This window comes from Salmo salar, chromosome ssa15, assembly GCF_905237065.1.
Source record: "Salmo salar chromosome ssa15, Ssal_v3.1, whole genome shotgun sequence".
NCBI lineage: Eukaryota > Metazoa > Chordata > Actinopteri > Salmoniformes > Salmonidae > Salmo > Salmo salar.
This window is the reverse complement of record NC_059456.1, coordinates 69,221,025-69,248,827: the sequence shown is the minus strand read 5'-3', so window position 1 is coordinate 69,248,827 and position 27,803 is coordinate 69,221,025. Positions and strand designations below refer to the sequence as shown.

The window sequence follows — 27,803 nt, the reverse complement described above, 5'->3', positions numbered from 1 at the left end:
TCATGGGAAAGTAACAATTTCTCTTATTAGTTACAATGTTATACTGTAGTTCCTCTTCTTTGTATTTAATGCCACGATATTTACCGTCTACGAGATAAAATACCTCTTTAGTCATACTTTGAATTGGAAAAATACACTAAACACTTGTTGTGAGACAAAGCATTCTAGAAGGAATCTTCCTGGGGGCAATAAATCCACATGTGGGCATGAGTTGTCTTGAGCTTTCCCACACTCAACAGCCAATGAGAACAGAGATACAGACAATAGATAACACAATGGTTAAATGTCAACTGTCTGTCAAAGTGGAGGCTACTTGTCTGGACGAAGTGTGTGGGGTGTGTGACAAAAGTTTGATATATACGTAAGTGTGTGTAACTCCCACATTCCAACACAGCGACAGCCATCTGTGTCTATGTGAATGTCTTCTTCATCAGACATTAGCATAATTTAGCATTAGCATAATTTTTATAACAACACAAGCCGAATGGTTTATGATACCACTAACTTTCAAAAGTGTTGTAACCACACTGTTGCAGTACTGACTGCATATAAACAATGAATTGTATCCAAATTGTATGTATTTTATTGAAACTATGTGACAATTCAACTAATGTTGGGTTAATTACCACAATAAAATTGTCTGGAGAGAAAGATAACTCTCCAGAGTAATTTTATTTTGTAATTATACTGGCAAGATTGTGTTAGAAATGAAAGGGTTCTGAAATTACTCAGATCTTTTCTTTACGGTCTAAATGACCCTCTTTTAAGAGGGCTCTTCCCTTCAGAAGTGTGTTGGCTTTTAACTTGTTTTTACATCATAGTTTTCTAATTTGATAGGTATGATAACCCAGATGTAATGTTAACTGCATGTATAATGTTTTAACCTATTAATCAGTAGTTAATAGCTTATCTTGGGAAACATCTCTGTGTTGCCTCTACTACCCCATAATCCATCAAGTTATTGATGTTTCTCCTATTGTTGCGACGGGCGGCCCTGTGGTCTCAGTAGTGTGGGAACCCCAGCCAGGTCTGGGCCACATGGCTTTGTCATGGTAATCTCCTGCTATATAAAGGGGGAGAGATCCCTTAGAGGGCCCAGACCACACTGCAGCCCAGGAGAACTAGCAGACAGACCTGTCAGTCTCTCACACCTACAGACATGGCTCCCTGTTCAACCAACTTCTCTTTCCAGCACCTGAGGTTCGCAGAAAAATACATTAAGGTATGCAAATGATGTTCAATCAATGTGTACATACAGTATAAAGTGTGTATGTTTATTGTGGCTTTTTCAGTTTATTGATGTCATATATTAGAGCTGTAGACTAATCAAAATGTGCTTCTCTGCGTCAGATAAGGAAACCCATTGTGGAGAAGATGCGTCGGGATCGCATCAACGGCTGCATCGAGCAGCTCAAGCTCATCCTGGAGAAGGAGTTCCACAAACAAGACCCCAACACCAAGCTGGAGAAAGCCGACATCCTGGAGATGACCGTGAGCTTCCTGAGGCAGCAGCTGCAGCCGGATCCATCTCAGAGGGACTACGGCGAGGGTTATTCACAGTGTTGGAGGGAGTCTCTGCAGTTCCTGTCCGGAAGCCCCAAGAGAGACACCACTTCCATCATCACCTGGGCTGGACCTCTTCAGGGGCTCCAGCAGCAGCTCTCCACCCAGGCCCAGAGATCAATCCAGCAGCACCCAATGATCCATTCCACCTCCCCAGTCTCCTCCACCCTCCGACCCACCACCAACACCACGCTCCAGGACACAGGAGCTAAAGGCCCAGTCTGGAGGCCCTGGTAGAGAAAGACAGTGGACTGAAGTCACTCTAAAACCTGAGGGAAACAATGGACTGTATGTCCCTCGCTATGTAGGAAATATGCATTTCCAACCTGCTCAACCATTGTGGGTTTACTGAGCTCCTATTTTCTCATCACATTGATGGACAGATGTGTGGCACATTTGTGGCATATTTGAAGTGAGGGTAGTCACTTTATTGTGAAGGATGTTTTTTTCTCTTGTTTTGTCAAATTAGATTTTCATTTGCAGTGAAGAATGTAGCTGACGATTGAGTTATGATCTAATTTTGTGAAATGTGCATTTTTTTCTTACTCCAGTGGAGTCAATGTGTTATATGATAGATGTAACAGCCTCTACAATAGGCTACTGTATTTTTGACAGCAATTCTTTGAGGATATTTCTCTATTGTTATTAACTGTTTTGTTATCTTATGGACGTATCTTTTATAAAGGCAATAATAGTATGTTGGTATGCTTTGTAATAGTACTGTTATTTTTCGGATGTTTTATATTGCGTTTAAAGAAGCTCTTAAAACTATGTATGACAATAAAACTACAATCAATTTTAAATAAATAATAACCTTTTGTCCGGGACTGTGATTTTTGACCAACTTGTAGTGGATCTTGCATTCCATTTTGTTCTAACTAGTTCATTTGACCCTCCTCCATGAAATGTTTTGTCAAATTTGACAAACAAATGTAAGAAAATCCACATTTAACTTTTGCAATAGTTTCCCCCTAAGAAGCTTGGTTTAAGTATGAACGTTTTGCGTTATCAAAAAGACAGTTTTACACATTAAAGTGCAATACTACCACTTTTAAAACCTAATGTATTATCTCCATCACCATATCAGTGTCTACAAAACAGTGTCAACATATATTTATACGTTTTGTAGTTAAAAAGTGCAATTTGATAATGCCATCAAAAGTAAAAACATTTTAAAAACAGTGATTTTCAAACACTATAAGATTTGCGGTGATGTGGGGAGCAGGTAAATGGCGTCCCCCCGGCTAGAAAAACTCATTGCTTGTTTTGAAAATCAATTTTTTTTTTCTTTTAGTTCTTGTTGATGTCATCGAGTAAGACTTTTTTTTAGGACCTTTCTTCTCATCTTTTTAACCACAAAATGTAGCAATGTGCAGTTTTCACATATGTAGACAGTAAACACTGGTATGGTGCTGGAGATAATGACTATGAAGTTGAAAAATTGTGGAATTTCCCTTTAATGAAATACAAAGAAGGAAAACTAGGTCATTTTATTTGTTGGTTTATTTATTTCAAATAGTGCTATACAAAGAAAAGGGTATTAATTGATTTAAGCATAAATAATCATATGCAGATTCTTCAAATAGGCTACTGACTCGCACACTTAGATTGAAAACCGAGAACTATGGGACATGTGTATGGGTCTTTGGGATAGCTGGGTTTAAATCAGAGGCTTACAGGCTGTCCCATTGAGCTCCTGAAACCTGCCACCACAGATGCCCAGTGAGAGGGCACACATACAGACAGGCACTCACACCAACAGAAGGCAAGGCACCTCTCTATGGCCTGCCCACACTACCACATTCTATTCTTGTAAAGAGAGGCCAAACATATGCCACGCAGACACTGAAGAAAGTGCACAACACCAGATGCAGCTAAAGAGGTTTAGCTTCACTTAGCTAAGTCGAAAAGGAGTGCATTAGAAAGCTAACCTCATAACTACATTACAACCATGTTAGAGAACATTATACATACACTTAAATGTGCAAGGTCAACATTTACTTTCTCCTTAGCTAAGAGCAGAGCAACATGTGCTACGGCATTTTTAAAGCAATTGGTAGTATCCGGAAATACAAAAGGCAATCTATGATAAACATGTCTTTCACTGTTTGTTCATGGTATACATCTGAATACAGTTTTGGAAATGGGCCGTTGTGTTCATTTGGGGCCTCAGCACCATGATGTAGACCTTGGGCATGAAATAACCACCGAGTATACCGAGCACACTGGACACTATGGCCAGCACATGCATGGCCATGGCAAACTCCGCCCTGGTGACAAAATAGATGGTGAAGAAGCTGATCCAGGAGATCATGTAGACCATGAGACTAAAGGTGATACACTTGGCCTCATTATAGTTGGCCGGCAGGTCTTTGCCCATGTAACTGAAGGAGAAACAGAGCATGCTGAGCACAGAGACGTAGGCTAGTTCTATCATGGCACCGAAAGAGAGGGTGTTACTACACTCTGTGACAATGCAGTTGGAGTAGAAGGCCACATCCTGGGAGGGGTACGGGGGGTTTAGAGCAACCCGGAGCACAGAGATCAACAACACTGTCATGGACAGGACAAGGACGGTGACTTCAGGCCCGTGGTTCTTAGCCCAGGTGTCATAGGCACGGGGCAGCTTGGAAGACAGCTTAAAGATGCAGACCACTTGGAAGGAGCGCACGGTGACGCACGCCAGACACACGGTGAAGCTGAAGACGAAGAGGGGCTGCTTGAGGAGGCAGGCGGGCCGAGACGGGAGGCCAAAGTGGCACAGGGCGCTGGCGGCCGCCGCGGTTAGGGCCAGAAGCATCACCAGGCAGGTGCGCCCGCCAGCCGACTTGGCCACAGGGGTGCCCAGGTTGAGGAGGAAGACGACCCCTGACCCAAGGGTCATGAACAGGGTCAGAGCCAGGAGGAGCAGCAGGGCAAGAGACAGGGGGGCGTCCCACGCCAGCAGCAGGACCATCCGATCCAGACACACCTTGCTCGCCTCTGTGGACCACTGGTGGAGCTCACACACCTGGCACCAGGTAGATCCTATAGAGTGACATATATATCATAACATCAAGGCTGGGGTCAGTTCAACATTTACAGGATTTATTTTAGTTCAACCAGTTCAGAAGATGGTGTTTACATTCATGAATTGAGTTTACATATATCCTCAGTATTGATTTAAAAACAGATATCACTGATATTCACACTATCAGAGACAGTTGCATTATCACTGTTATTCTAGTTGTGCTACTACCAGCTGCTTGCTATAGATCAGGGGTGTCGAACTGACTTTTCCCCCTGGGGGGCCGCATTCAGTCTTCAACGAGGTCTGGAGTTTGTTATATTTCCATGCCGTCAAAATTAGCTAAAAGTAGTCCTCCATCCATCATTTTGGGGAATTTTTGAAGCTGTGCACTGTGATTATTAGTGAGCTGGACAGTGAAGAAACTGTTAATATAGGTCCATTATCATTTCTACACAGTTTAGATTTGGTTTTAGTCATTTTAAAGCATATTGAGTTTGTTGCCCCCCCCCCCCATTTTTTTACCTCCCCAATTGTTTTGAACACCCCCCCCCCCACAAAAAATGTACAATTACATTTAAAAAAGTTTTTACTCAACTCACCCGTGGGCCAGATTGGACCCCAGGCGGTGTGTTTGACACTCCTGCTATATCGGCAGTTTATGAGAGGGGCAACATCCGCCACCTGCTGGACACTTTTAAACAGCACAATTCAATTCACTACAGATAGAGGATGAACTATGGATGTGCACAGTGGGTGTGTGAATGTAATCTCACCGGTACTGTTGAGGAAGGTGTGAGCAGGACAGGCCAGGCAGTCAAAGCAGCACTTGTGTTGTCCTGTCTGCAGCTTCCTGTGACCTGTGGGGCATTCTGGAGAGCACATTGATGGAGGCACCTCCTGGACACAACCACAATAAAAACAACACACACACACACACACACAGGTTTTCCAAGTCCACATGTAACCATGGTTTCCACTCTCTATGACTAGTTTCTACAATTCTAGTACCCAAAATCATTCTGCTATTTCATCTGACAATGGATTGTAATACTACTGAGTAAATACTCTAATACTGTGGCTTTACTTTTCCCAGGTTGTCAATGTCACTAGCCCATTCAATTTGAGCAGGGTCCACTGTGAGGTTAGTGGGGTCTGGAGTGTAAGAGCCCACCACTCGGAGAGACCACTCTGTTCCCCTCCAAACCCAGGTCACGATGTCATATCCTGTGGGCGGGTCTCCGTTCTCATCAAAGTACACAGAGAAGTTCTCAACTGAGAATCTCACCTGCTTTAACAGTGGCAGAAGCTGAGGGAGAGACAGAGGAAGAACAGCATGCACCAATTTAAACATGACTGTAACATACCTGTGATAGTGAACATTGTACTATTGGAAATCTACAGTGAACATAGATATCAAGTGTGTCGTGAACTTGTGCTCACTTTCTTCAGAGTGGGCTTTTTGACTTCAGTACCATCATTTTGAAAACACTCACCTGCCAAGGTTGTACTTCAATCTTTTGGCATTCACCTGAGTCACAACCAAGTGCTTGGTGCAGTGCATGGGCCACAGCATATACAGCCTTGTAAACATTAGAAGAGGATGTCATGTCATAGCCATCCAAAGAGACGTTTTTTACTGCCATGCTATAGAGATCCGTATTTTGCAAACATTCAACCCTCAGGTCAATCATGCCATTGGAGTTGTCCCTAAGTAACTTTTCAACAACATGGCTTTCAAACGTCTCAAACCCAGCTATGGCTGCGTATTTGATGGAGATGCCTAGAACAGTCCCGATGGTGTGAATCCCTGGTATCCCCGACACTAGAGTGGCCACTGACCAGTCCTCTGTCCCTATCCACACCTTACCAGTTACACCCTGCTCTATGACAAATGGGAAGAACCCACTAACTTTGCTTTTGCTGGAGAACACAACAATAGTGTTGACCTTGGTCTTCAAGATGTCCTTGACTATGCTCCTCATGGTCTGGTTGGTGGCCGAGGTGAGGTCGGGGATGACTCCTTGGTAGGCGATGCAGATGTCGTAGTAGGCCGCCTGTTGGGAGAGCCTCTGCATGCCCTGGAGGCCGTAGGAGTTATCACTGCCCAGCAGAGCGATCCAGGTCCAGTCAAAACGCACTAGCAGCTTGATCATGGCGTCCACCTGGTTCTTGTCACTGGGGATGGTGCGGAAGAAGGATGGGTAGAGGTGCTTGTTGCTTAGCAATTCGTTTGTGGCTTCATAGGATATCTAGAAAGAAAATTCACAAATAGGAGGAGGAGGACCAGGAGGGGGGACCAGGAGGAGGAGGAAGAAGAAAAAAATAAAGGATACATAAATGGAAAAAATATGAAATCATAGGAGGCAAGGAGAAGACATTTAAAAATATAAACAGAAGAGCAATAGAAGACAAAAACAAATGGTCACAAATGTGTACCATTCTTAGTCTAGAGGGAAAACAGTCAAGCGTTAGTTTCACCAGTTACCAATAACTGAACTTGGGAAATACAATGTACCTGTGGCACCAGATAGGAGCCCAGCATTGCAGCCGGGGGGAAGGTGTAACTGCTACTATCAGGCCCAATCACTGCTACTTCTCTCTGGTCACCACCTGTCTTGTTCCCTGAAGTTCCTTGTAACTGTTGGGCCAGCAGGTCCAGAGTGGCCAGGACACTGGCTGGTGTATTGCAGATGTCATACGCCTGGTAACCTAGCGTCACCCCTGGGAGAAGATGTTGGTTTTTTGTGCCATTGTTGATCTCCTCCACAGCGAATCTCATGGCTTGTATCAAATGATAGCCATGGTTATTAGATTTGCCTCTGAATAGGAGTGAATTGATTGCAAGCAGAATAAAAAGACATTAACACATAAATCCATTATCGAAAGAAAGTGATTGAGTCAAGTCACAATAACTCACTGGTCTAAAATGAACTAAAATGCCAGTGAAATGGATTAACAACGTCCTCTTGTGAGATCTTTGCTATTGGACTTACTTTTTGCAGGCTCCCAGGTCTGGTAGGTTGGAGCCGGAGGTGGCTAAATTGTGGAGCGGAAAGAAACACGAGATGGAGTAGTCCCCTGAAAGCTGCAGACTGGTTCCCTCAGTCAGCTGGTGGCCAGTCAGGACCAGTACCAACCAGCCCAGGACGATACACACACCCATACCTCAACCTCAACAACCCTCAGCTCTGAACTGGAACTACGGGCAATCTACCTCTTCTTATGTTAGGGTGGATGGGTGGAGTGGAAAGAAGGTGGAATGGAGGGAGAGAAGGAGGGAGAGAAGGAGGGAGGGGGAGCTGGATGTCGATGGTTTTGCATCTTTCCCGGTAATGAAGTGAGGGTGTGCACATTTGCATTTTAAGATTTGTTTTTCATACAGTAGAGTTAGCTTTCCATTGAAATGAACTGCATAATTGTAATATGAAAGAGGAGTCCGTTGTGACAATATCAATCCCAGTCAAGTGACAGTGCAATTAAATGGTGTTCGACTGTAGTTTCATTGCAGTATCGGTGGTATGTTGGACTCAAGGTGCAGACTGGGCCACTAAGGTGCAGGAGAGAAGAAGAGAGCCACTGCGCACTTAGAAGCAATGCAAATGTCATATTGTGGCTAACCTTTCAGTCAAAGCAAAGTAAATCAGAGCTGGTTTAGTTTTTCTGTCTTGTCTGTTTTGTTATGAGGGACCATGTCTATGTTCCCTCTGCCTTATGTTCTATCAAATAAAATAAAATAAAATATATTTATGAAGCTCTTTTTACATCAGCAGACGTCACGTAGTGCTATACAGAAACCCTTCCTAAAACCCCAAACAGCAAGCAATGCAGATGTAGAAGCACGGTGGCTAGGAAAAACTCCCCAGAAAGGCAGGAACATAGGAAGAAACCTGGAGAGGAACCAGGCTCTGAGGGGTGGCCAGTCCTCTTCTGGTTGTGACAGGTGGAGATAGTACATGGCCATTAAGGCCAGATTCTTGTTCAAGATGTTCAAACGTTCATAGATGACCAGCAGGGTCATTCAGAGGTCGAGACGGTACACACCCATACCCCACCCCCACTTGAGTAAAAGTAAAGATACCTTAATAGAAAATGACAAGTAAAAGGGAAAGTCATCCAGTAAAATACTACTTGAGTAAAAGTCTAAAAGTATTTGGTTTTAAATATTGTTAAGTATCAAAAGTAAATGTAATTGCAAAAATATACTTAAGTATCAAAAGTAAGAGTAAGAATAATTTCAAATTGCTTATATTAAGCAAAGTAGATAGCACAATTGTCTTGTTTTTTAAAATGTATAAATAGCCAGGGGCACACTACAACAACCAAACATTATTTACAAACAAAGCATATTTGTTTAGTGAGTCCGCCAAATCAGAGGCAATACGGATGACCATGGATGTTCTCTTGATAAGCGTGTGAATTGGACCATTTTACCTGTCCTGCTAAGCATTCGAATGTAATGAGTACTTTTGGGTTTCAGGGAAAATGTATGGAGTAAAAGTGACACTGCTCAAAAAAATAAAGGGAACACTTAAACAACACAATGTAACTCCAAGTCAATCACACTTCTGTGAAATCAAACTGTCCACTTAGGAAGCAACACTGATTGACAATACATTTTGCATGCTGTTGTGCAAATGGAATAGACAACAGGTGGAAATTATAGGCAATTAGCAAGACACCCCCAATAAAGGAGTGGTTCTGCAGGTGGTGACCACAGACCACTTCTCAGTTCCTATGCTTCCTGGCTGATGTTTTGGTTACTTTTGAATGCTGGCGGTGCTTTCACTCTAGTGGTAGCATGAGACGGAGTCTACAACCCACACAAGTGGCTCAGGTAGTGCAGCTCATTCAGGATGGCACATCAATGCGAGCTGTGGCAAGAAGGTTTGCTGTGTCTATCAGCGTAGTGTCCAGAGCATGGAGGCGCTACCAGGAGACAGGCCAGTACATCAGGAGACGTGGAGGAGGCCGTAGGAGGGCAACAACCAGCAGCAGGACCACTACTTCTGCCTTTGTGCAAGGAGGAGCAGGAGGAGCACTGCCAGAGCCCTGCAAAATGACCTCCAGCAGGCCACAAATGTGCATGTGTCTGCTCAAACGGTCAGAAACAGACTCCATGAGGGTGGTATGAGGGTCCGACGTCCACAGGTGGGGGTTGTGCTTACAGCCCAACACCGTGCAGGATGTTTGGCATTTGCCAGAGAACACCAAGATTGGCAAATTCGCCACTGGCGCCCTGTGCTCTTCACAGATGAAAGCAGGTTCACACTGAGCACATGTGACAGACCTGACAGAGTCTGGAGACGCCGTGGAGAACGTTCTGCTGCCTGCAACATCCTCCAGCATGACCGGTTTGGCGGTGGGTCAGTCATGGTGTGGGGTGGCATTTCTCTGAGCCCTCCATGTGCTCGCCAGAGGTAGCCTGACTGCCATTAGGTACCGAGATGAGATCCTCAGACCCCTTGTGAGACCATATGCTGGTGCGGTTGGCCCTGGGTTCCTCCTAATGCAAGACAATGCTAGACCTCGTGTGGCTGGAGTGTGTCAGCAGTTCCTGCAAGAGGAAGGCATTGACGCTATGGACAGGCCCGCCCGTTCCCCAGACCTGAATCCAATTGAGCACATCTGGGACATCATGTCTCGCTCCATTGCACCACAGACTGTCCAGGAGTTGGCGGATGCTTTAGTCCAGGTCTGGGAGGAGATCCCTCAGGAGACCATCTGTCACCTCATCAGGAGCATGCCCAAGCGTTGTAGGGAGGTCATACAGGCACGTGGAGGCCACACACACTACTGAGCCTCATTTTGACTTGTTTTAAGGACATTACATCAAAGTTGGATCAGCCTGTAGTGTGGTTTTCCACTTTAATTTTGAGTGCGACTCCAAATCCAGACCTTCATGGGTTGATAAATTGGATTTCCATTGATTATTTTTGTGTGATTTTGTTGTCAGCACATTCAACTATGTAAAGAAAAAAGTATTTAATAAGATTATTTCATTCATTCTGATCTAGGATGTGTTATTTTAGTGTTCCCTTTATTTTTTTGAGCAGTATATATTATTTCCTTTAGGAATATAGTAGAGTAAAAGTAAAAGTTGTAAAAAATACAACTACAAAACTACTTAAGTAGAACTTAAAAGTTGGCTGGATGTCATTTGGGTGGTGGACCATTTTCTTGAATGTTCTGTATACTCAGTGTATAAAAATAAACATTTGTGCTAAATAGAGCTGCACACATTGCTCTTTGCACTATGTTCGCGCTCTGCCATGGACCGACTCCCACATACAATATATGCAGTGCATTCGGAAAAGATTCAGACCCCTTGACTTTTTCTACATTTTCTTAAGTTACAGCCTTATCTTAAAATTGATTAAATATTTTTTTTCCATCAATCTACACACAATACCCAATAATGACAAAGCAAAAACAGGTTTTTAGAAATGTATTAAATACAAAAAATGGAAATCACATTTACATAAGTATTCAGACCCTTTACTCAGTACTTTGTTAAAGCACCTTTGGCAGCGATTACAGCCTTGAGTCTTCTTGTGTATGACGCTACAAGCATGGCACAGCTGTATTTGGGGAGTTTCTCCCATTCTTCTCTGCAGATCGTCTCAAGCTCTATCATGTTGGATGGGGAGCTATTTTCAGGTCTGGTTTCATCAGAACAGAGAATCTGGTTTCTCATGGTCTGAGAGCGGGCTATCATGTGCCTTTTACTGAGGAGTGGCTTCCGTCTGGGAATCCCTAAATATGTTGGGGGGGAAGCACCTCTTCGGGGTACTCAAATCTTTTTAACATACCATCTGCTCCATTTTTCATGAGTGGTGGGCAAGATACAGCCAATTTAGAGACCTACCTCAAGTTGTTATTGCTCCTGGTCGGGTTGAATTTCCATTCTATGTCCATCAGCAAAACCACGGTGACATTTGAGGCCAAGATTGTGCCCCATGTGTAAACACACCTTTAACCACTAATAGCCTATTTGCCTGATAATCACACACTGCAGGATCTGCAAACTCAACAGGAGACCACAGTTTCCCTTTGTTTCGACAGCAATATTGGACATTTTGTCAACGTCATTATTACAGACGCAAATACCATGTAAAGTAAGAGCATTGTACAAGCTTGGCAAAATAAGATTTCCATGTGTGTCATGTTACTTTCACTGAGAGCATTTGCCAATTCGTAGGTTTCTGGCCATGGAAGAGGGGAAAAACAATGTGTTTTTTCTTTTTAAATGTTATGCTGTGTCATGAACACAAGTTCACACACATTTGAAAAATCATACAATATAAAATTGTATGAAGCTATGGCATAATAATACTAATAATAGCATATTATTCTTATTTTTTTTTAGCTTATTGTCATTAATAATAGGCATAGACCTACTCTGGTTGCTTGTATGATCAGGTGCAGGGGTCCTATTAATTATTACATCTTTTTGACACCTCCAGGATCTGCATTTATGGTCTGTATTTCTGTCATGTCTTTGTAGTCTACTGTGGTCAGAAGTGATTTCGCAAAATAATGGAAATTACATACTTCCTAGCTACAGATTGTACACCAGATTGTAACCTGCACAGGGACTGCGGTTGAAAATTAGCCGGCTGGCTAAAACCGGCACTTTTACTGAAACGTTGATTAATGTACACTGTCCCTGTAAAAATAAAATAAACTCAAACCAGATAATGTGATATAACCAAAGATTTTTGGTATCCATTACTGGGCGTTACAGGTTTGCATATACAAAACACAGCCGTAGATTTTCCAACTAACCTGGAATTTGCGATACTGTCTTCGTTCTTGATTCGACAAAACATGTATCTTCTAAAATGTCCATGTCCAGTTGCAGGTGGTGAGTTTGAATTTAGAAAATGCTCTGTCTCGTCTAATTCAAATTTTCACTCATTGATCGAGACAGGCGATTGTCACCATGACGTGCGGCACTTTGGGGTGGACCCACCTGTCTAAATGAATGAGAGAAGATTTGAAACAGACAAGATGGCAGCGTACACTTTGCTGGAATACTTCATGGAGTAATTGATTTTATTTTTTTTATAACGGAGCTTTTTTTTATTTATTCAAACACACCACCTGCAAGTGGACACATAAGATACATGTTTGGCTGAATGGAGAACGAAGATAGGCAACGAATGCATCTACGGTTATTCTTTGTCAATTTAGATTCTGTGTCTTGGAGGCTAGTTCCCAATACATTTGAAAAACGTCTTAAAAAAAATTACATCTTATACTATTTTGTATTATAAGGGCCTATAGTACTGTAGCGGATTCAGGGATAGCATAATGTTAATTGGGCAATCAGGAATTCAAACAACAACAAAGGTTTCCCCGCCATTGTTTTTGGTAAAAAGCTTAGGGATATGGGGCTGGAAAAACGTAACCACTCAAATTCATAGACGCCCTTATGTATGCAAGCACCATCCATGTGATCACAATCATAGTTTTAACCATGTTTACAATCACATTGTTTACAAACCTGATGTATCAATCCCATATTGCCCCTATATTCGTGACTATAGCCAGCGCCTCTAAAGTACCTGAGGTTCAAAGTAGATAACCTGACATGTAGGCTATATAGAGTAGGCTATATTACATGCTTTGTTTATGAAGTAATTTTCCCCAAAAATTCTACAGTTTACAAAATAAAAATGTTCATGCGTACTCTGGTTGCTTGTACAGTACCATATAAGATGCAGGTGGCCTATCAATTGTGACATCTTTATGACACCCCTCGATTTCAACGTCAGCACTTGTCCATAGTTGCACAGCTCAAGCACTTTGAAGCCTAGTGTAGTTAAGTGTGTTTAGCAAACATATTTTGGCAAGTAGCTAGATCAAGAACGATTTTCGCAAATACCTTGACATTAGGCCCTAAATCCTTTCGAGGTTCAGGCCTATTTCTAGTAGTTTTTTGTAAAATATAATGTTTTAAAAAACTTTTACAAACCAAAGCCAATAGGCTCAGATAATTACTTTTATTTCAATTATGAAAAATGATATATTCTAAAGTAATACATTTCTCTGTTATTCAGGATTTGAAAGAGAGAAAAGGATTAAGGTAAAGGAAGAGAAAGGAATGGAAGAGCCAGTTGCTCAACCAAAGAAGATGTTTAAATTGGCCCATAAAATGTAAAATGTTAAATTTCATGAATTAATTGTGGACAGTAATTATCCTCCTAATTCTAAACTAAATATAAGGATATCAACCCTCCACTTATTGGTACACTAATTTCAGAAGGGCTTATTTATAAAATTATTTTGATTTGACTTGAGACGCTTTTAAGGCATGTTTCATGGTCTGTATGAACCTCTCCACCAGCCAATAGGTAGATGGGTGGTACGGTGAGGACCTGATGTATTGTACGCCATTCACCTGTAGGAACGTGACCATTTCTTTGGGACACTAGCTGCCGCCGTTGTCACTAACAAGTTGGAGTGGCGATCGGAAACGACTAAAACACTTCTCCAAGTTTCTCGATGGTCTTCTCTGCAGTAGTACTCCTCATGATGGCAACCTCTGGCCACTTTCTACGAGCATCCCCAACCACGAGAAACAGTCCGTCTTTGAATGGACCCGCGACGTCAACGTGTATGCGTGATGTCCATTACTTCAGATAACACCTGGTCGTTTCTGGTGTTTCTCCACACTGGTGTTGAAGTGACTGGTGCGTTTTCCACTTGTCTGACGTAGAAGACGTCCACTTGGCGTGACTCTGGTTTTGACAGGTAGTGTTTACCTGGAATGTCCATCTGCGTTGCAATGCAGTTCTGACTTGAAGTACTTGATGTCGTAGGTGTGTGCGGACAACAACAAAGCCCACCTTTGCGTTCTGCTACAAATCGTTCCCTAAGTTCTAGACCTCAGCTGAATCTCGTAATGAATGGTGTGGCTGTTAAACAAGTTGAGGAGACTAAATTGCTTGGTGTTACCTTCAATTGTAAACTTTCACGGTCAAAACATATAGATTCAATGGTTGTAAAGATGGGGAGAAGACTGTCCATAATAAAGAGAAGTCCTGCAGGCTCTAGTTTTATCTTATCTTGATTATTGTCCAGTCATATAGTCAAGTGCTGCAAAGAAACTCCTAGTTAAGCTGCAGCTGGCCCAGAACAGAGCAGCACGTCTTGCTCTTCATTGTAATCAGAGGGCTGATATAAATTCTATGCATGCCAGTCTCTCTTGGCTAAGAGTGGAGGAAAGACTGACTGCGTCACTTCTTGTTTTTATAAGAAACATGAATGTGTTGGAAATTCCAAATTGTTTGCCTAGTCAATTTACACAGCACTGACACACACACACAGCACTGACACACACACACACACACACACAGCACTGACACACACACACACACACACACACACACACACACACACACACACACACACACACACACACACACACACACACACACACACACACACACACACACACACACACACACACACACACACACACACACACACACACACACACACACACACACACACAAGACATGCCACCAGGGGGCTTTCACAGTCAGTCCCCAGGTCCAGAACAAATTCAAGGAAACATACAGTATTATACAGAGCCATGAGTTTATGGAACTCCCATCTCATATAGCGCAAGGGAACAGCAAACCTGGTTTAAAAAAATCAATAAAGCAACACCTCAAGGCACAATGCCTCTCCCCCATGTGACCTACTTGTTGTGTATGTACTGACATGTATGTGTAACTGATAGATAAACACACACTACATGTTAACGTTTTTAAATGCAGGTAAAAGTATTTTGTCTGTAATGTCTTTTTCGTTGTGTCGGTCCCCAGTAAGACTAGCTGTCTTTGGCTAATGGGGATCCTAATATATCAAATCAAAATACTTGCATCCAAAGATGCTCCTCCGCATACGATGATCTTTGATTTTAGATTTGTACAGATACCGGTGAAACTTACGCACTCCAAAAACATTACTTCGGGCTTCACATTCTATCTGTGCATAGTTCCTTCCCTGTGGCTCAGTTGGTAGAGCATGGTGTTTGCAACGCCAGGGTTGTGGGTTCGATTCCCACGGGGGCCAGTACAAAAAAAAAAGAAAAATGTATGAAATGTATGCATTCACTACTGTAAGTCGCTCTGGATAAGAGCATCTGCTAAATGACTAAAATGTAGTTACTTTCTGCTTTGTTCAAAGTCCTCGGTGCGCAAGCGACCAGCGTCTCTTCACTGGAAGGCATGATATGGGACACGACTACTCCCACACCATAGGGACTAGCATCACAAGCTAGTTGGATGGGTCGAAGTGTTTTCTTGAATGCTTCCTCGCATTGTTTTGTCCTGACAAAGCAACTGATGCAGCGGTTTCAGCTTCGTTGCTAAGCGCGGGATAAAGCGTCCGTAGTAATTCAGTAAACCCGGGAACGAAGGTAGTTGACTCACGTTCCTAGGAGCTGGGGCATCTAAGATAGCGTTGACCTTGGACGGAGCCTTGTGAAATGAGAATGCATAGGCAGAAAATAACCCCATGCCTACTGTAAAATATGGTGGTGGATCTTTGATGTTATGGGGCTATTTTGCTTCCACTGGTACTGCCAACGACATCATGAACTTTACCCAGTACTAGGATACTTTAGCCAAAAACCTGGTTGCCTCTGCAAGGAGGCTGAAACTTGGCCATAAATGGATCTTCCAGCAAGACAATAACTCCAAGCACACACCAAAATACACAAAGAAATGTTAATTGGCCAGAAAATCAACATTGTGCAACGGCCATATCGGTCTCCCGACTTGAACCCATTGAAAACCTGTGGTTTGAATTGAAGAGGGCAGTCCATAAGCGCAGACAAAAGATATCAAGGATCTGGTAGAATCCTTTTAAAAGGTTCTGTGCCGTAATCCTCGCAAGGTGAGGTATTGAATGGTATTGAAAACAGGGGTGTCAATGATTTTGACCCCTACCTTAAAATGTATATATTACTTATGAAACAAAATCTCTTTCTCTGAGCAATTGTATTAGTATAAAATAATATAATTTCCCAATTATTTATTTGCATAAAATATAGAGTAGCTCAGTATTTGAAATATTTATTTTATATAGTCATTTTTGCTCATCTTTATCAAGGGGGTCAATAATTTCAGACCCCACTGTATATCTATTGATATCACACATACTGCATTTTACATATAAATAAATAAACACATCAAATAATTACTGCATATACTGTACATACATATTTACATAAATGTGTTTCTCTACACAAGCATCTAATTAAAACACAATATTAGCACAATCACCAACACAGTGCCTTGAGAATACATTCAATAAAATGTCATCAGTCATTTTAGAGCGTTGCCTATAAAGTGTAAGGAGTTCAAGAGCCCATTTCCCAGCCTTCCCACCCCTCCTTCTATCTCCCCAGCCCTTTTCCTCCTCCCCCTCATCCCCCCCTTCTCCGCGTTCCTCACCTCTCTTCTCTGATGTCATGAGAAGCTCCAGTAAAGCTCTGGTCCCATTCTGATTAACCCAGCAGGACCATGGTTACCATATTGATGAGCCAGCCAGGATGGGAGGGGGGTTAGAGGGTAATAGATAGGGATAGTGACAGGGGAGCAGAGAGAGGGGTTGTGTGCTGGTGTGTCGTCAAGCTGAAGCAGAAAGCCTCTCTTCGTCCCCAAAGAGACTGTGTAGTAGAGATCTCTGAAAGCCCTCCTCTGAAGACTCTGGAATCAGGAACTCCAACAGCAGATCACAGATACAGTAGATCAGGTGCCTGTAGAGTCACCCAGACACAGAGAGAGGGGAGAGGTTACCACAGGTCAGACTGAAGTTGACATGGATCAATGTTTGGTCTGTATGTGACATTGACATTTTAGGTTTAACAAACCTACTGTACACGCACACCAACATGCTAAAGCCAGTGATAATAGAGGGCTCACCGGTTGATGTTAGGGTCCTGCAGAGATGCCAGTGCCATATCCCAGCTCACTCTGTACTTCTCAGAACCCAGCATGTCAGCAATCAGGTCTACACACACACACACACACACACACACACACACACACACACACACACACACACACACACACACACACACACACACACACACACACACACACACACACACACACACACACACACACACACACACACACACACACACACACACACACACACACACACACACACACACACACACACACACACACACACATTAAAATGGCAATAAGGGGACAGTACAATGAACTAATACACCTGTGATTCCCATATGGTTCCCATACAGGTAGCCTAGCGGGGCGGCAGGTAGCCTAGCGGGGCGGCAGGTAGCCCAGCGGGGCGGCAGGTAGCCCAGCGGGGCGGCAGGTAGCCCAGCGGGGCGGCAGGTAGCCCAGCGGGGCGGCAGGTAGCCCAGCGGGGCGGCAGGTAGCCCAGCGGGGCGGCAGGTAGCCCAGCGGAGCGGCAGGTAGCCCAGCGGGGCGGCAGGTAACCTAGCGGGGTGGCTGGTAGTAGCTGTGTGAGGCAATGCAGACACTGACCTGGTAGTAGCTGTGTGAGGCAGTACAGACACTGACCTGGTAGTAGCTGTGTGAGGCAGTACAGACACTGACCTGGTAGTAGCTGTGTGAGGCAGTACAGACACTGACCTGGTAGTAGCTGTGTGAGGCAGTGCAGACACTGACCTGGTAGTAGCTGTGTGAGGCAGTGCAGACACTGACCTGGTAGTAGCTGTGTGAGGCAGTACAGACACTGACCTGGTAGTAGCTGTGTGAGGCAGTGCAGACACTGACCTGGTAGTAGCTGTGTGAGGCAGTACAGACACTGACCTGGTAGGAGATATGTAGGCAGTGCAGACACTGACCTGGTAGTAGCTGTGTGAGGCAGTGCAGACACTGACCTGGTAGGAGATATGTAGGCAGTGCAGACACTGACCTGGTAGTAGCTGTGTGAGGCAGTACAGACACTGACCTGGTAGGAGTTATGTAGGCAGTACAGACACTGACCTGGTAGTAGCTGTGTGAGGCAGTGCAGACACTGACCTGGTAGGAGTTATGTAGGCAGTGCAGACACTGACCTGGTAGTAGCTGTGTGAGGCAGTGCAGACACTGACCTGGTAGTAGCTGTGTGAGGCAGTGCAGACACTGCTGCCTGGTCTCTTCTCTCTGGATGAGGCTGCGGTCAGGACGGGGCCCATCAGGGAGGACACCCCCGGGCCACACTGCCTCCTGCATCACCTGGAGGTAGATCACCCAGCAGGGAGCACTGGTCAGGTGGGCCATGCCCACGTCCAGCCACCTGGAGGGCAGGGATGGGGGTGAGGATAGACAAAAGCAACATGGAGGTCGGTAGACATGTGTGTACATGCACGTACATACACAATAGGGTGAGTCAAAAAGGAAAGAGACGTGACATAGAGATGTGAAAAAGGCACAGAACAAATGAGGACACAAAGAACATGCAGAAGTGCATGCATACGTACACACAGTGAGCGGACTGTAGAGTACATTCTCAGGTTAGCGGTATTCATTATCAATCTTCTGGAGGCAGCTCTGCAGAGTGGTCACTAGCTGGCAAAGTCATAATGTAATGAAATCTGATTTTATACCTAACCTGAACCTTAACACACTGCTAAGCTGAATTCCTAATAGCTGATTTATGCTTGATCCGGCAATGCTGTCCGGAGGCTCCGTATGGAGGGTGTGACGCAATCGCGGAGCCTCGGGAAGCTTGCGGAAGCCAAATCGTGCTCCACACCACACCACGTGCTTTCCCAAACTTTGCAATAATGCGGAGGGCTTTGCATTGCTCCGTATTGACATGATTGGTTGATGGTAGGTGGGGGCGGGAGGTGCTGTATAAACACAAACCCACTTCTTTGACAACTTCCTTCACAACAGCTCTGTGCTGCTCCGCGAAGCGCAAGAAGTATGAAAGCCTTGACTCCCGCAGAGGCCGTATCACCGTAAATGCTGTATGGCCAATGAAGAAGTCAGATTGACCATGCAGCGTCTTTCACCCTAACCTTAAATTAAGACCAAATGAATTTCATGAATTTACAATATAGACAATTTTGACTTTGCAGCTGGCCTATCTTAAGGGGAAATTGCTCAGTTCTGCCTCCAGGACAAGACTCATGACAAAAAGGTCAACATGTGTACATTCACTCTGGGTGAGTGTGAGGATAACATTACCTAACACACCACCAGCAAGGTGACCTAAGCCCACACAAACATACTTTACGCAGCTTTAACCCTCATAAATCTACACGCATGCCCACACACACACACACACACACACGACCGCCCACACACACATAAACGAAGCAAGAGTCCCTCCTAGGCATGTCCCCCCTCTATCTCAGCTCACTCCTCAACATCTCCACTACCAATAGCAATCTGTGCTCTGGTACACATATCTTCACATGTACATTTTAGTCATTTAGCGGATGCTCTTATCCAGACCCACTTACAGTAAGTGGATTCATCTTCAGATCGCTAGGTGAGACAACCACATATCACAGTTATGGAAGTACATTTTTCCCCTTAATAAAGAAGTAATCAGCAAAGTCAATAAGACTAAGATGTCACACTGGAAACTGGCCCGCACATCCAATAGCCATCATTCACTCCAGTTTCCCGCCCCCAACGAGCTGCAAAAGACCCTCAAACTCGATACATTCATTCCACCACACTCCTTGCTGGTCATTAAGTCGGCAGTGTTGCAATTTTGGCTGCCAGTTTTCTTGTTTTTTTCCCCCTGCTCTAACCCACAGTGAATGTCTCATTGTTGTATAGCTGATGAATTTGTACCTTTCCTCTGTACATGTATATAGAGTGTTGAATTATTTGGCGGTATTGTGTGTTGTGCTGTTTGTTCACTGTTCTAATGTTACGCCTCTTGGCCAGGTCATCGTTGTGAATGAGAATGGGTTCTCAATTTAGACGCACACATACATCCATCCATTAACCACGGCTGCAGCGTGATTTATACCTCAGAAGGTCCCTGAACAATGTATTTGTGTAACAGGCACCCAATCCAAGAACGCGAGCAGGCATTTTAATAGGGCGGCCCAACCAGAACAAAGCATAACAACGAAGGTCACATCGGACCGCTAAATCGGATTTAGTGCCACAGAAATAAGTATGGTCGCTTACACAGTAACAGCGTTCTTTTGATGCTTCACATTTTTTCCCTCTGTTAAATAGAGGACGACGTAAGACTTCGCCTCGCTCGCAAGACAAGAGTCAAGACGAGACCAATGAACATAAAAATAACATGTTGCAGATAACATGCCGCACACACACACACACACACACACAACCCAGTCTGTATTGTTCTAGGTTGATCTAATTACGTGTTTAAACTGTTTAGACTTTCTGCTCGTCGGGCTATAAAACAAGCCTCTTATCCACAGTACTACAGCCTCCTGCTGCTCTTTGAGCTCTACTGGAAGAGGACGACAACCCTCCCTCCCTCCGCGTACTCTCTGTTTAGGGCCAAATAGCATTCTAGTTTGCTCTGTTTTTTTGTTAATTCTTTCCAATGTGTCAAGTAATTATCTTTTTGTTTTCTCATAATTTGGTTGGGTCTAATTGTGTTGCTGTTCTGGGGCTCTGTGGGGTCTGTTTGTGTTTGTGAACAGAGCCCCAGCTTGCTTAGGGGAGGACTCTTCTCCAGGTTCATCTCTCTATAGGTGATGGCTTTGTTATGGAAGGTTTGGGAATCACTTCCTTTTAGGTGCGTGTAGAATTTAACGTCTCCTTTCTGAATTTTGATATTTAGCGAGTATCGGCCTAATTCTGCTCTACATGCATTATTTGGTATTTTACGTTGTACACTGAGGATATTTTTGCATAATTCTGCAAGCAGAGTCTCAATTTGGTGTTTGTCCCATTTTGTCAATTCTTGGTTGGTGAGCGGACCCCAGACTTCACAACCATAAAGGGCAATGTGTTCTATAACTGATTCAAGTATTTTTAGCCAGATCCTAATCGGTATGTCAAATTTTCTGTTCCTTTTGATGGCATAGAATGCCCTTCTTGCCTTGTCTCTCAGATCGTTCACAGCTTTGTGGAAGTTACCTGTGGCGCTGATGTTTAGGCCAAACGTATAGATTTTTGTATTTGTGATCCTGGCGACTGGCCCTTTTTTCGAACACCATTATTTTGGTCTTACTGAGATTTACTGTCAGGGCCCAGGTCTAGCAGAATCTGTGTCACCAACCTCCAATACCATTCTCTTTAAGATGCAGTTTTTTATACCACAATTGCACAATTTGTACACAGAAATACTTTTCATGACAACATAGTGTTTCCACACACTGTTAAAATGAAGTGAGCAACATTCAAACTAGTGGCAACTGAGCTGCCACCAACTTTAAACAGGGCACATCCATTTGGCCATACAGGTGAAGGTCTTCACATTACAGTCAGTTTGTATCTCTCTGATAATATAGCTATGTGGTTCAAATTGCTGTGGTTCTAATCTCTCATGGAAAAATTCTGCATGTAAACCGAAAAAATCGCACGAGTAGAAAAAGAGTAGCAGTAGTTCCGCTGTTTGGGTTTTTCATCTCTGGTTATTTGAACAAATTATTTTGCATGTTTTCGAATTTCGGAAGGGAACGGAACATTGGGCCGTAACTTACAAAGAGAAAGGGTGGAGCTCCTCATTCCGGTTCCACTCTTTGTTGTAGCACTTCTTGATATCTTCTCTTAACATGTATGGACCCAGAACTTAATCGAGCAGCTGACCAATTACATGAGACTTTAGTTCTGGGTTAACCAAGATTATTTTGGGTGGAAGGCTGTCTACAGCCAGGATGACTACAAGTAGATACCAGATGTTAATGTCTCGGTGATGTCTTCATAATTACACAATTTGTAAACAAAAAGGTATTTTTCATGATAATGTCCTTCCGCGCATCTATTTGCACAGGTAAAGGTGTTTACTGTCATTGCATCTGTCTGATAATACTATACAGACTCCGTGGTTGAGACAGTCTGCAGGATGACTACTACTAGGAAATGTCTCTGTGCCATCTCATCTCTCCCCTGCCTCTCTCCCCCCACTGGTTGTGTGAAAAGACACACCTCAGCACCTCATCATTCCCAGGACAGTCGGGACTTTCCCAGCAGCACTGTGTCTGGCCTGGAGGTGAAATCTAGCCCCATTGTCAGGCTTCTGGCTTGTCTGAACTGGACGGACTCCTCTCACTCGAGAATGGGTTGGGCAGATAGAGAGACACAGCCCAGGCAGCCTGTCTGTTGAAAGTACCTTGAAAATTCCAAGCCACCTGTGGGCCGGCCCATTGTGTGCAGTGCCCTTTGACACTAAGGGTTGCACCATCGAATGGAGCCCTGTCCTGCTCTGTGTTTAGCATTATGAACCCAACCCAACCCCATGGCTGACCTAAACCACCTGCTCATCTCACACCCAAATGCAATGGCCTGGTCTCTGATGTCATATCCTGTCACAGAACCCAGTGCAGTGGCGCGCAGACACTCTTTTCCAGAGCAACTAGGGTTTAGTGACTTGCTCAAGCGCACCGACAGATTTTTCACCTAGTTGGCCCAGGGATTCGAACCAACACCTTTTGGTTACTGGCCCAACACACTTAACAGCTAGGGTCAGCATATGGCTAGGACTAGGTCTAAGGCATGGAATATAAGATTCTGACCCTAAAAGCAATGGAAATTGCAAGGTTAATGCCTTTATATGCCATCCAATATTAAATATCAAGTCATTTCATTCTGAAACTACAAACCTTCCTCAATGTTCTGTGGCCATACTTCTACAGATGTGTGCTGCCTCCTAGCGGTAGAAAGTGACATTGCGACAGGAACTTTATGGATCCCAGTACAGACTGTAGTCTGTACCTGACTGATTGATGATTGAGATCATTTATTTAAGTGTCATACACCTACTGGTGCAAGGCCCACATGGGCCTAGCGGACACCACAGAACCAAATAACATTTTACAAATGATATGCATACAGTAATCATGGCCATTTCAGCGAACATCGAGCCACACTACACAAACAGTACATTTCTCCTTCTCCTCCAGGCATTATGAACAAACTCAGCCATCTCAAACACGCCTTGTCTGAAGAAAAAAACTACTCAAGTCTCTGTTCATCCTGTAACCAGAATACTTCAGGCTTATCACAAATCGTTTTTTCTTCAGATAGTCATACAGAGGGCAATAAAAACACTAAATGGATTTAGTTTTCAATTTCCCCCGAGATCACATAGTAGGCAAATTCTCTCCTCTTCAGACACTCTGTTAAATCTATCCGTGTCTATAGACAGAGGGAGGGTGCTGGATCAGAGTAGTGCACAAACTGGCTTTTTTGTTAGAATCAGGTTAAGCATATGGTTCAGGGCTGTAGTTATTTTTGATAAGAGTGTAAGTTTAGGTTTAAACCAAACATCAACTGCCATATTTATCAGTCTGTTTCATAGACGTAACACGTCACCTTTTTGCCTAACCACACATGGTTCTCAACCCATATCTCCACAGATGGCCAGGTTTGGAGTCAGTTCGTGCACACCAAGAAAGCAGCGGATTGTTCTGTTTTGAACATTGTTACAATTAGTGCCCACTTTGGATCCCCATAACCCAGCAGCAAAGTCCATCACTGGACACACCCAAAATGTATAGGGCTGAGAATAAGCACGGACCCTAAGGCTCTGCCTGCAGAATCTGCCTGTGATCTGATGCCATCTTCAAAGGGCATGTGTTCATCTACAGTGAAACCAAGGTATTTATAGAGCCCAGTGTAGAATAACGGGGTTGCACCAAATCAAAAGATATGTGCACTTCTCTGCACGCCCTTCTTTCTGAAATGAACAATCTGGGTCCTCTCTTGATTTATCGCTAGTCTCCAGTTAGCACACCGTAAACTAACAATATTCAACATATTCTGGGGGTCATCTTCGGTCCCGGTAAGGAGAACTACTTCATCAGCATATACAACAAGATCCCAGGAATATATCCGCAACTTTAACACCAAGTTTAGCATGTTTGATTTGTAGGGCTAAATCATTAACATGTAGTGGGAAATAAGTGGGCGAGAGTACGTCTCCCTTGTTACACCGTAAGGGGTTGGAGACCCGCCAGTCTTGAGGTCATTGACCTAAACACAGGCAACTGGAGGCTGATAAAGAGCTTTGACGGCATCATAGAATCTTCCATCAATTCCCATTTTAATTAGTCTAAAAGCAAGAAGGTGCTCTATTCACCCAAACGAAAGCCTTCTGAAAATCAATAAAACAGGCAAAAGTTGTCTCTCTCTCTTGAATTCTAGCCGGGACCACGGTGGAGACGGTATAGATATGGTCTATACACACCCTGGCTTTCCAAAAGCCATTTTGTTCATGAGCAAGCTGACCAGACAGTTTTAGGTACAGCTGCTATGAACAAACATTGGCTTCCTGCTTCCAGCCAAGGTAGAAATAGGCTATATCCGAAATGGCACCCTATTCACTACGACCTACATAGTTCACTACTTTTGACAAGGGCCCTATGGGGAATAGGGTGACATTTCAGACACAGCCATAGTGTAGCTTCTGGCTGAGCTAACAGGCTTCAGCTCTTCCGTCAGCATACTGATTCTCCAAGCCTGGGCTCCCTGGGTCACAGGAACCTTTATGTGTGTATTTTTTAAGGTATTGCTAGATATTATTGCACTGTTGGAGCTAGAAACATACTGTAAGCATTTTGTTGCCTGCAATGTGCAAATCTGTGTATGCGACCACCAACAAACTTTGATTTGCTGGAGAAATGTCACTGTGGCTTCCCTCCACTGCTTCACATTTTGGATGGAGAGATGAGAGAGACGATTCGGGTGAATTTTGCAACTATCCACATTAACCGGTGACGCTACTGCAAACGCTGCTAATATTACCCCTTCCACAGAATGACCTCTAATATTAACCGCTCTAGGGGTCAGGTTTCCAGCACAGGCTGTTTTGGGAACATAATGATAGTTCCACAGACCCACAAGGTTTACAGGGAGCCTGACATCAACTGTTGGGTGTTTACCGTCATGGGTGGTGGTGGGGACGTGTGTGAGGAAGGGCGGAGGGGAGGTCATATTATTAGGGCAGAGTGGGGTGTGTGGAGTGGTGGGTCACATTAGGGAAAGAAAGCAACAACAAAAAAAACAGTTTCAAGGAAGCCACATACTAACTATATCTTCATTAAAACTGCATCAAAAACCTCATACCATTCTCTTCATCAGATTGACTTGACAAACATGGTTTGAGAGCGTATTATTTCGCCAATTGAAATAGATAGGGGGAAGGAAGAAGAGGAGGCGGCGTATGGAGCATGCGCTGGCATTCTTCGGTCTTGTTCGGGTTGCATTTAGGCAGAGTACAGTGTGTAATGTACCGAGTGCTGAAAAGCTCCTCAGTGATAAAATGAACCAGCAACGTTGTGTAATAGCTCTGCTGTTTAAAAACATCCCGTGGCCACCATGCCAAAGTAACTACACGTCCTGTTTACACACAGACACACACTGTATGCTGTGAAGAAGAGTCTCCTGACTGAGGCATCCTGGGGAAGACAGTCTCCACACTGAGCCTGAACACTCCGTTCTGTTCTCAGACCACAACCAAGAATTGCTGTTTAGGGAACGATAATTCAGGGGGCAGAAGTAGAGGGATAACCCGTCGTGTTGAAACAACATGCAACGTTTCCCCAACAACATGAGATGGAGTACTGTCTCGTGTTCACAGTCATTTCATGATGGTAAGTCTCTCGTGACAGACGTAGCTGGCCAGACCAGCGTGCCCACGAGATTTGGTTCTGGGTGCTGGGATTACATAATATAGTGAACATGAGCTATGAGCTGCGTTTCACATCCCAGGGTTACATTAGGTTCAGAATCAAATATTTGAAGTTAGATGTCATATTGAAAAGGTTTTAGGCATCTTTCATCCTGAAATGCTATCATTATCCTCTTCGTCATCATCTTCAATTAGCAAAGCACCACCACATTCTGATCGAGTCTGACTGACTACCTTCATGGACAGACATAATCAACTTCCATGTTATCCCTCTCCAATATTAGGTCTTCCCAAGTAATTTTAGGTCAAATTTTTATGTTTATGTTTTCACATGTCAACTTCCTCTGCATGTCTAAATCTTTTAATGTGTCATGCTGTTGTTTCCGTGTGTCTGGCCAAATAAAGTATTGGCTTGTTAAAAAGGCTATGGGAGGGGGCTGGGGTGTAGTTCATGCATGGAGCAGACTTCGACCTCATTCCATATCACTGAAAACATCCAGTTCCCCAGACTTCCACGTCAATCCCTGGATGCCGAGATAGAAAATTCACAGGAATTATATGGATATGGCCAAGGATGGCCAAGGATTACTGTGATTCTTGCAAAGTGGCTATACAATAACTACATGGCATACGGGTGTCTAGACTAGAGCGTTTCGTTTTTTCACCGTTTTGTCGTGGAACCATTGATCAACTAACTTGCTTGTTACAAGGGTTGAGTCTATTGCAGACACAGAACCCTGCAATACAAGTGCTCTTAGTTCAGATGAATCTAGATATAAGCTCAACAGTGAACAATGACCGGACAAAAACAATACGACAGGTAATATTTCATTTAAAGAAAGGGCATGAGGACAAGTCTATATTTGTAGATGCAGAGCCTTTGTCTGATAAAGGCAGAGCCTGTCTGTCTGTGCTTACTTGAATGGCTACAAAACACAACTAAATGACAGATTATCCTAGGAATGTGACTCAGTGTTGCACTTGTAGCTGTGTACATAATCAGATCTATCTGTCAATAATTAAAATAACTATCAGACACAGGTGTGACTCTTGTCTCACATCCATGGTGCTGATATTGTTCTTCCCTCCTGCCAAAGTGCATTACAGAAATGACTGACACAATGTGGTCATTCATTTAAAGGGCTGCAGAGCAGAGCTGGAAGTAGACACACCTCAGGAGCCGATCCCATCTCATCCAACCAGACCTGAGTTCAAATAATATTTCAAATAATTTAAAATACTTTCTCTGTGCTTGATTGAGCTTGTCTGGCACAATGGAGCCAATAGAATAGCCCTAAAAGTCAAAATCCTGCCCACCTGCCACTCTAGGGAGAAAAAAGAAAAAGAAGTACAGTATTTGAATGATTTCAAATAGTATTTGAACCCAGGTCTGGTCCAATCCATACCAACCACTGGGCAGAGCTGGGTAAACTAG

General features: G+C 43.7%; 3 protein-coding genes across 3 annotated transcripts in view; 1 reads left to right on the top strand and 2 right to left on the bottom strand.

The window, feature by feature from the left end:
* The first annotated feature begins 1,100 nt into the window (after positions 1–1,100).
* On the top strand, positions 1,101–2,385 carry LOC106572333 (transcription factor HES-5). The gene is made up of 2 exons (XM_014146367.2): positions 1,101–1,222; positions 1,351–2,385. The coding sequence occupies exons 1-2, from the start codon at positions 1,160–1,162 to the stop codon at positions 1,798–1,800; spliced, it is 513 nt and encodes a 170-aa protein (XP_014001842.1). The 5' UTR covers positions 1,101–1,159; the 3' UTR covers positions 1,801–2,385.
* A 794-nt stretch (positions 2,386–3,179) lies between these two features.
* On the bottom strand, positions 3,180–7,959 carry LOC106572301 (taste receptor type 1 member 1-like). The gene is made up of 6 exons (XM_045695246.1): positions 7,567–7,959; positions 7,089–7,392; positions 6,067–6,822; positions 5,658–5,879; positions 5,347–5,467; positions 3,180–4,590 (listed from the first exon to the last, which is right to left on the bottom strand). The coding sequence occupies exons 1-6, from the start codon at positions 7,734–7,736 to the stop codon at positions 3,665–3,667; spliced, it is 2,499 nt and encodes an 832-aa protein (XP_045551202.1). The 5' UTR covers positions 7,737–7,959; the 3' UTR covers positions 3,180–3,664.
* An 8,687-nt stretch (positions 7,960–16,646) lies between these two features.
* Positions 16,647–27,803, bottom strand: part of LOC106572249 (sorting nexin-19) — a 34,249-nt gene continuing 23,092 nt past the window's right edge. The window contains exons 10-12 of the mRNA XM_045696088.1: positions 18,684–18,868; positions 17,515–17,602; positions 16,647–17,348 (exon numbers count right to left, since the gene is read on the bottom strand). Coding sequence (XP_045552044.1) covers positions 17,219–17,348; positions 17,515–17,602; positions 18,684–18,868 — 403 coding nt within the window. The 3' untranslated portion in view covers positions 16,647–17,218. The remainder of the gene's footprint in view (positions 17,349–17,514; positions 17,603–18,683; positions 18,869–27,803) is intronic.

Excerpts from the sequence above, each read along its gene's own strand:
- LOC106572301 (XM_045695246.1), bottom strand. The coding sequence starts at position 7,736 with ATGGGTGTGTGTATCGTCCTGGGCTGGTTGGTACTGGTCCTGACTGGC. Across the intron at positions 5,880-6,066 it reads TTGAAGTACAACCTTGGCAG|CTTCTGCCACTGTTAAAGCA; the intron begins GTGAGTGTTTTC and ends TCTCTCCCTCAG. Across the intron at positions 5,468-5,657 it reads ACATTGACAACCTGGGAAAA|GTGCCTCCATCAATGTGCTC; the intron begins GTAAAGCCACAG and ends TGTGTCCAGGAG.
- LOC106572333 (XM_014146367.2), top strand. The coding sequence starts at position 1,160 with ATGGCTCCCTGTTCAACCAACTTCTCTTTCCAGCACCTGAGGTTCGCA. Across the intron at positions 1,223-1,350 it reads TCGCAGAAAAATACATTAAG|ATAAGGAAACCCATTGTGGA; the intron begins GTATGCAAATGA and ends TCTCTGCGTCAG.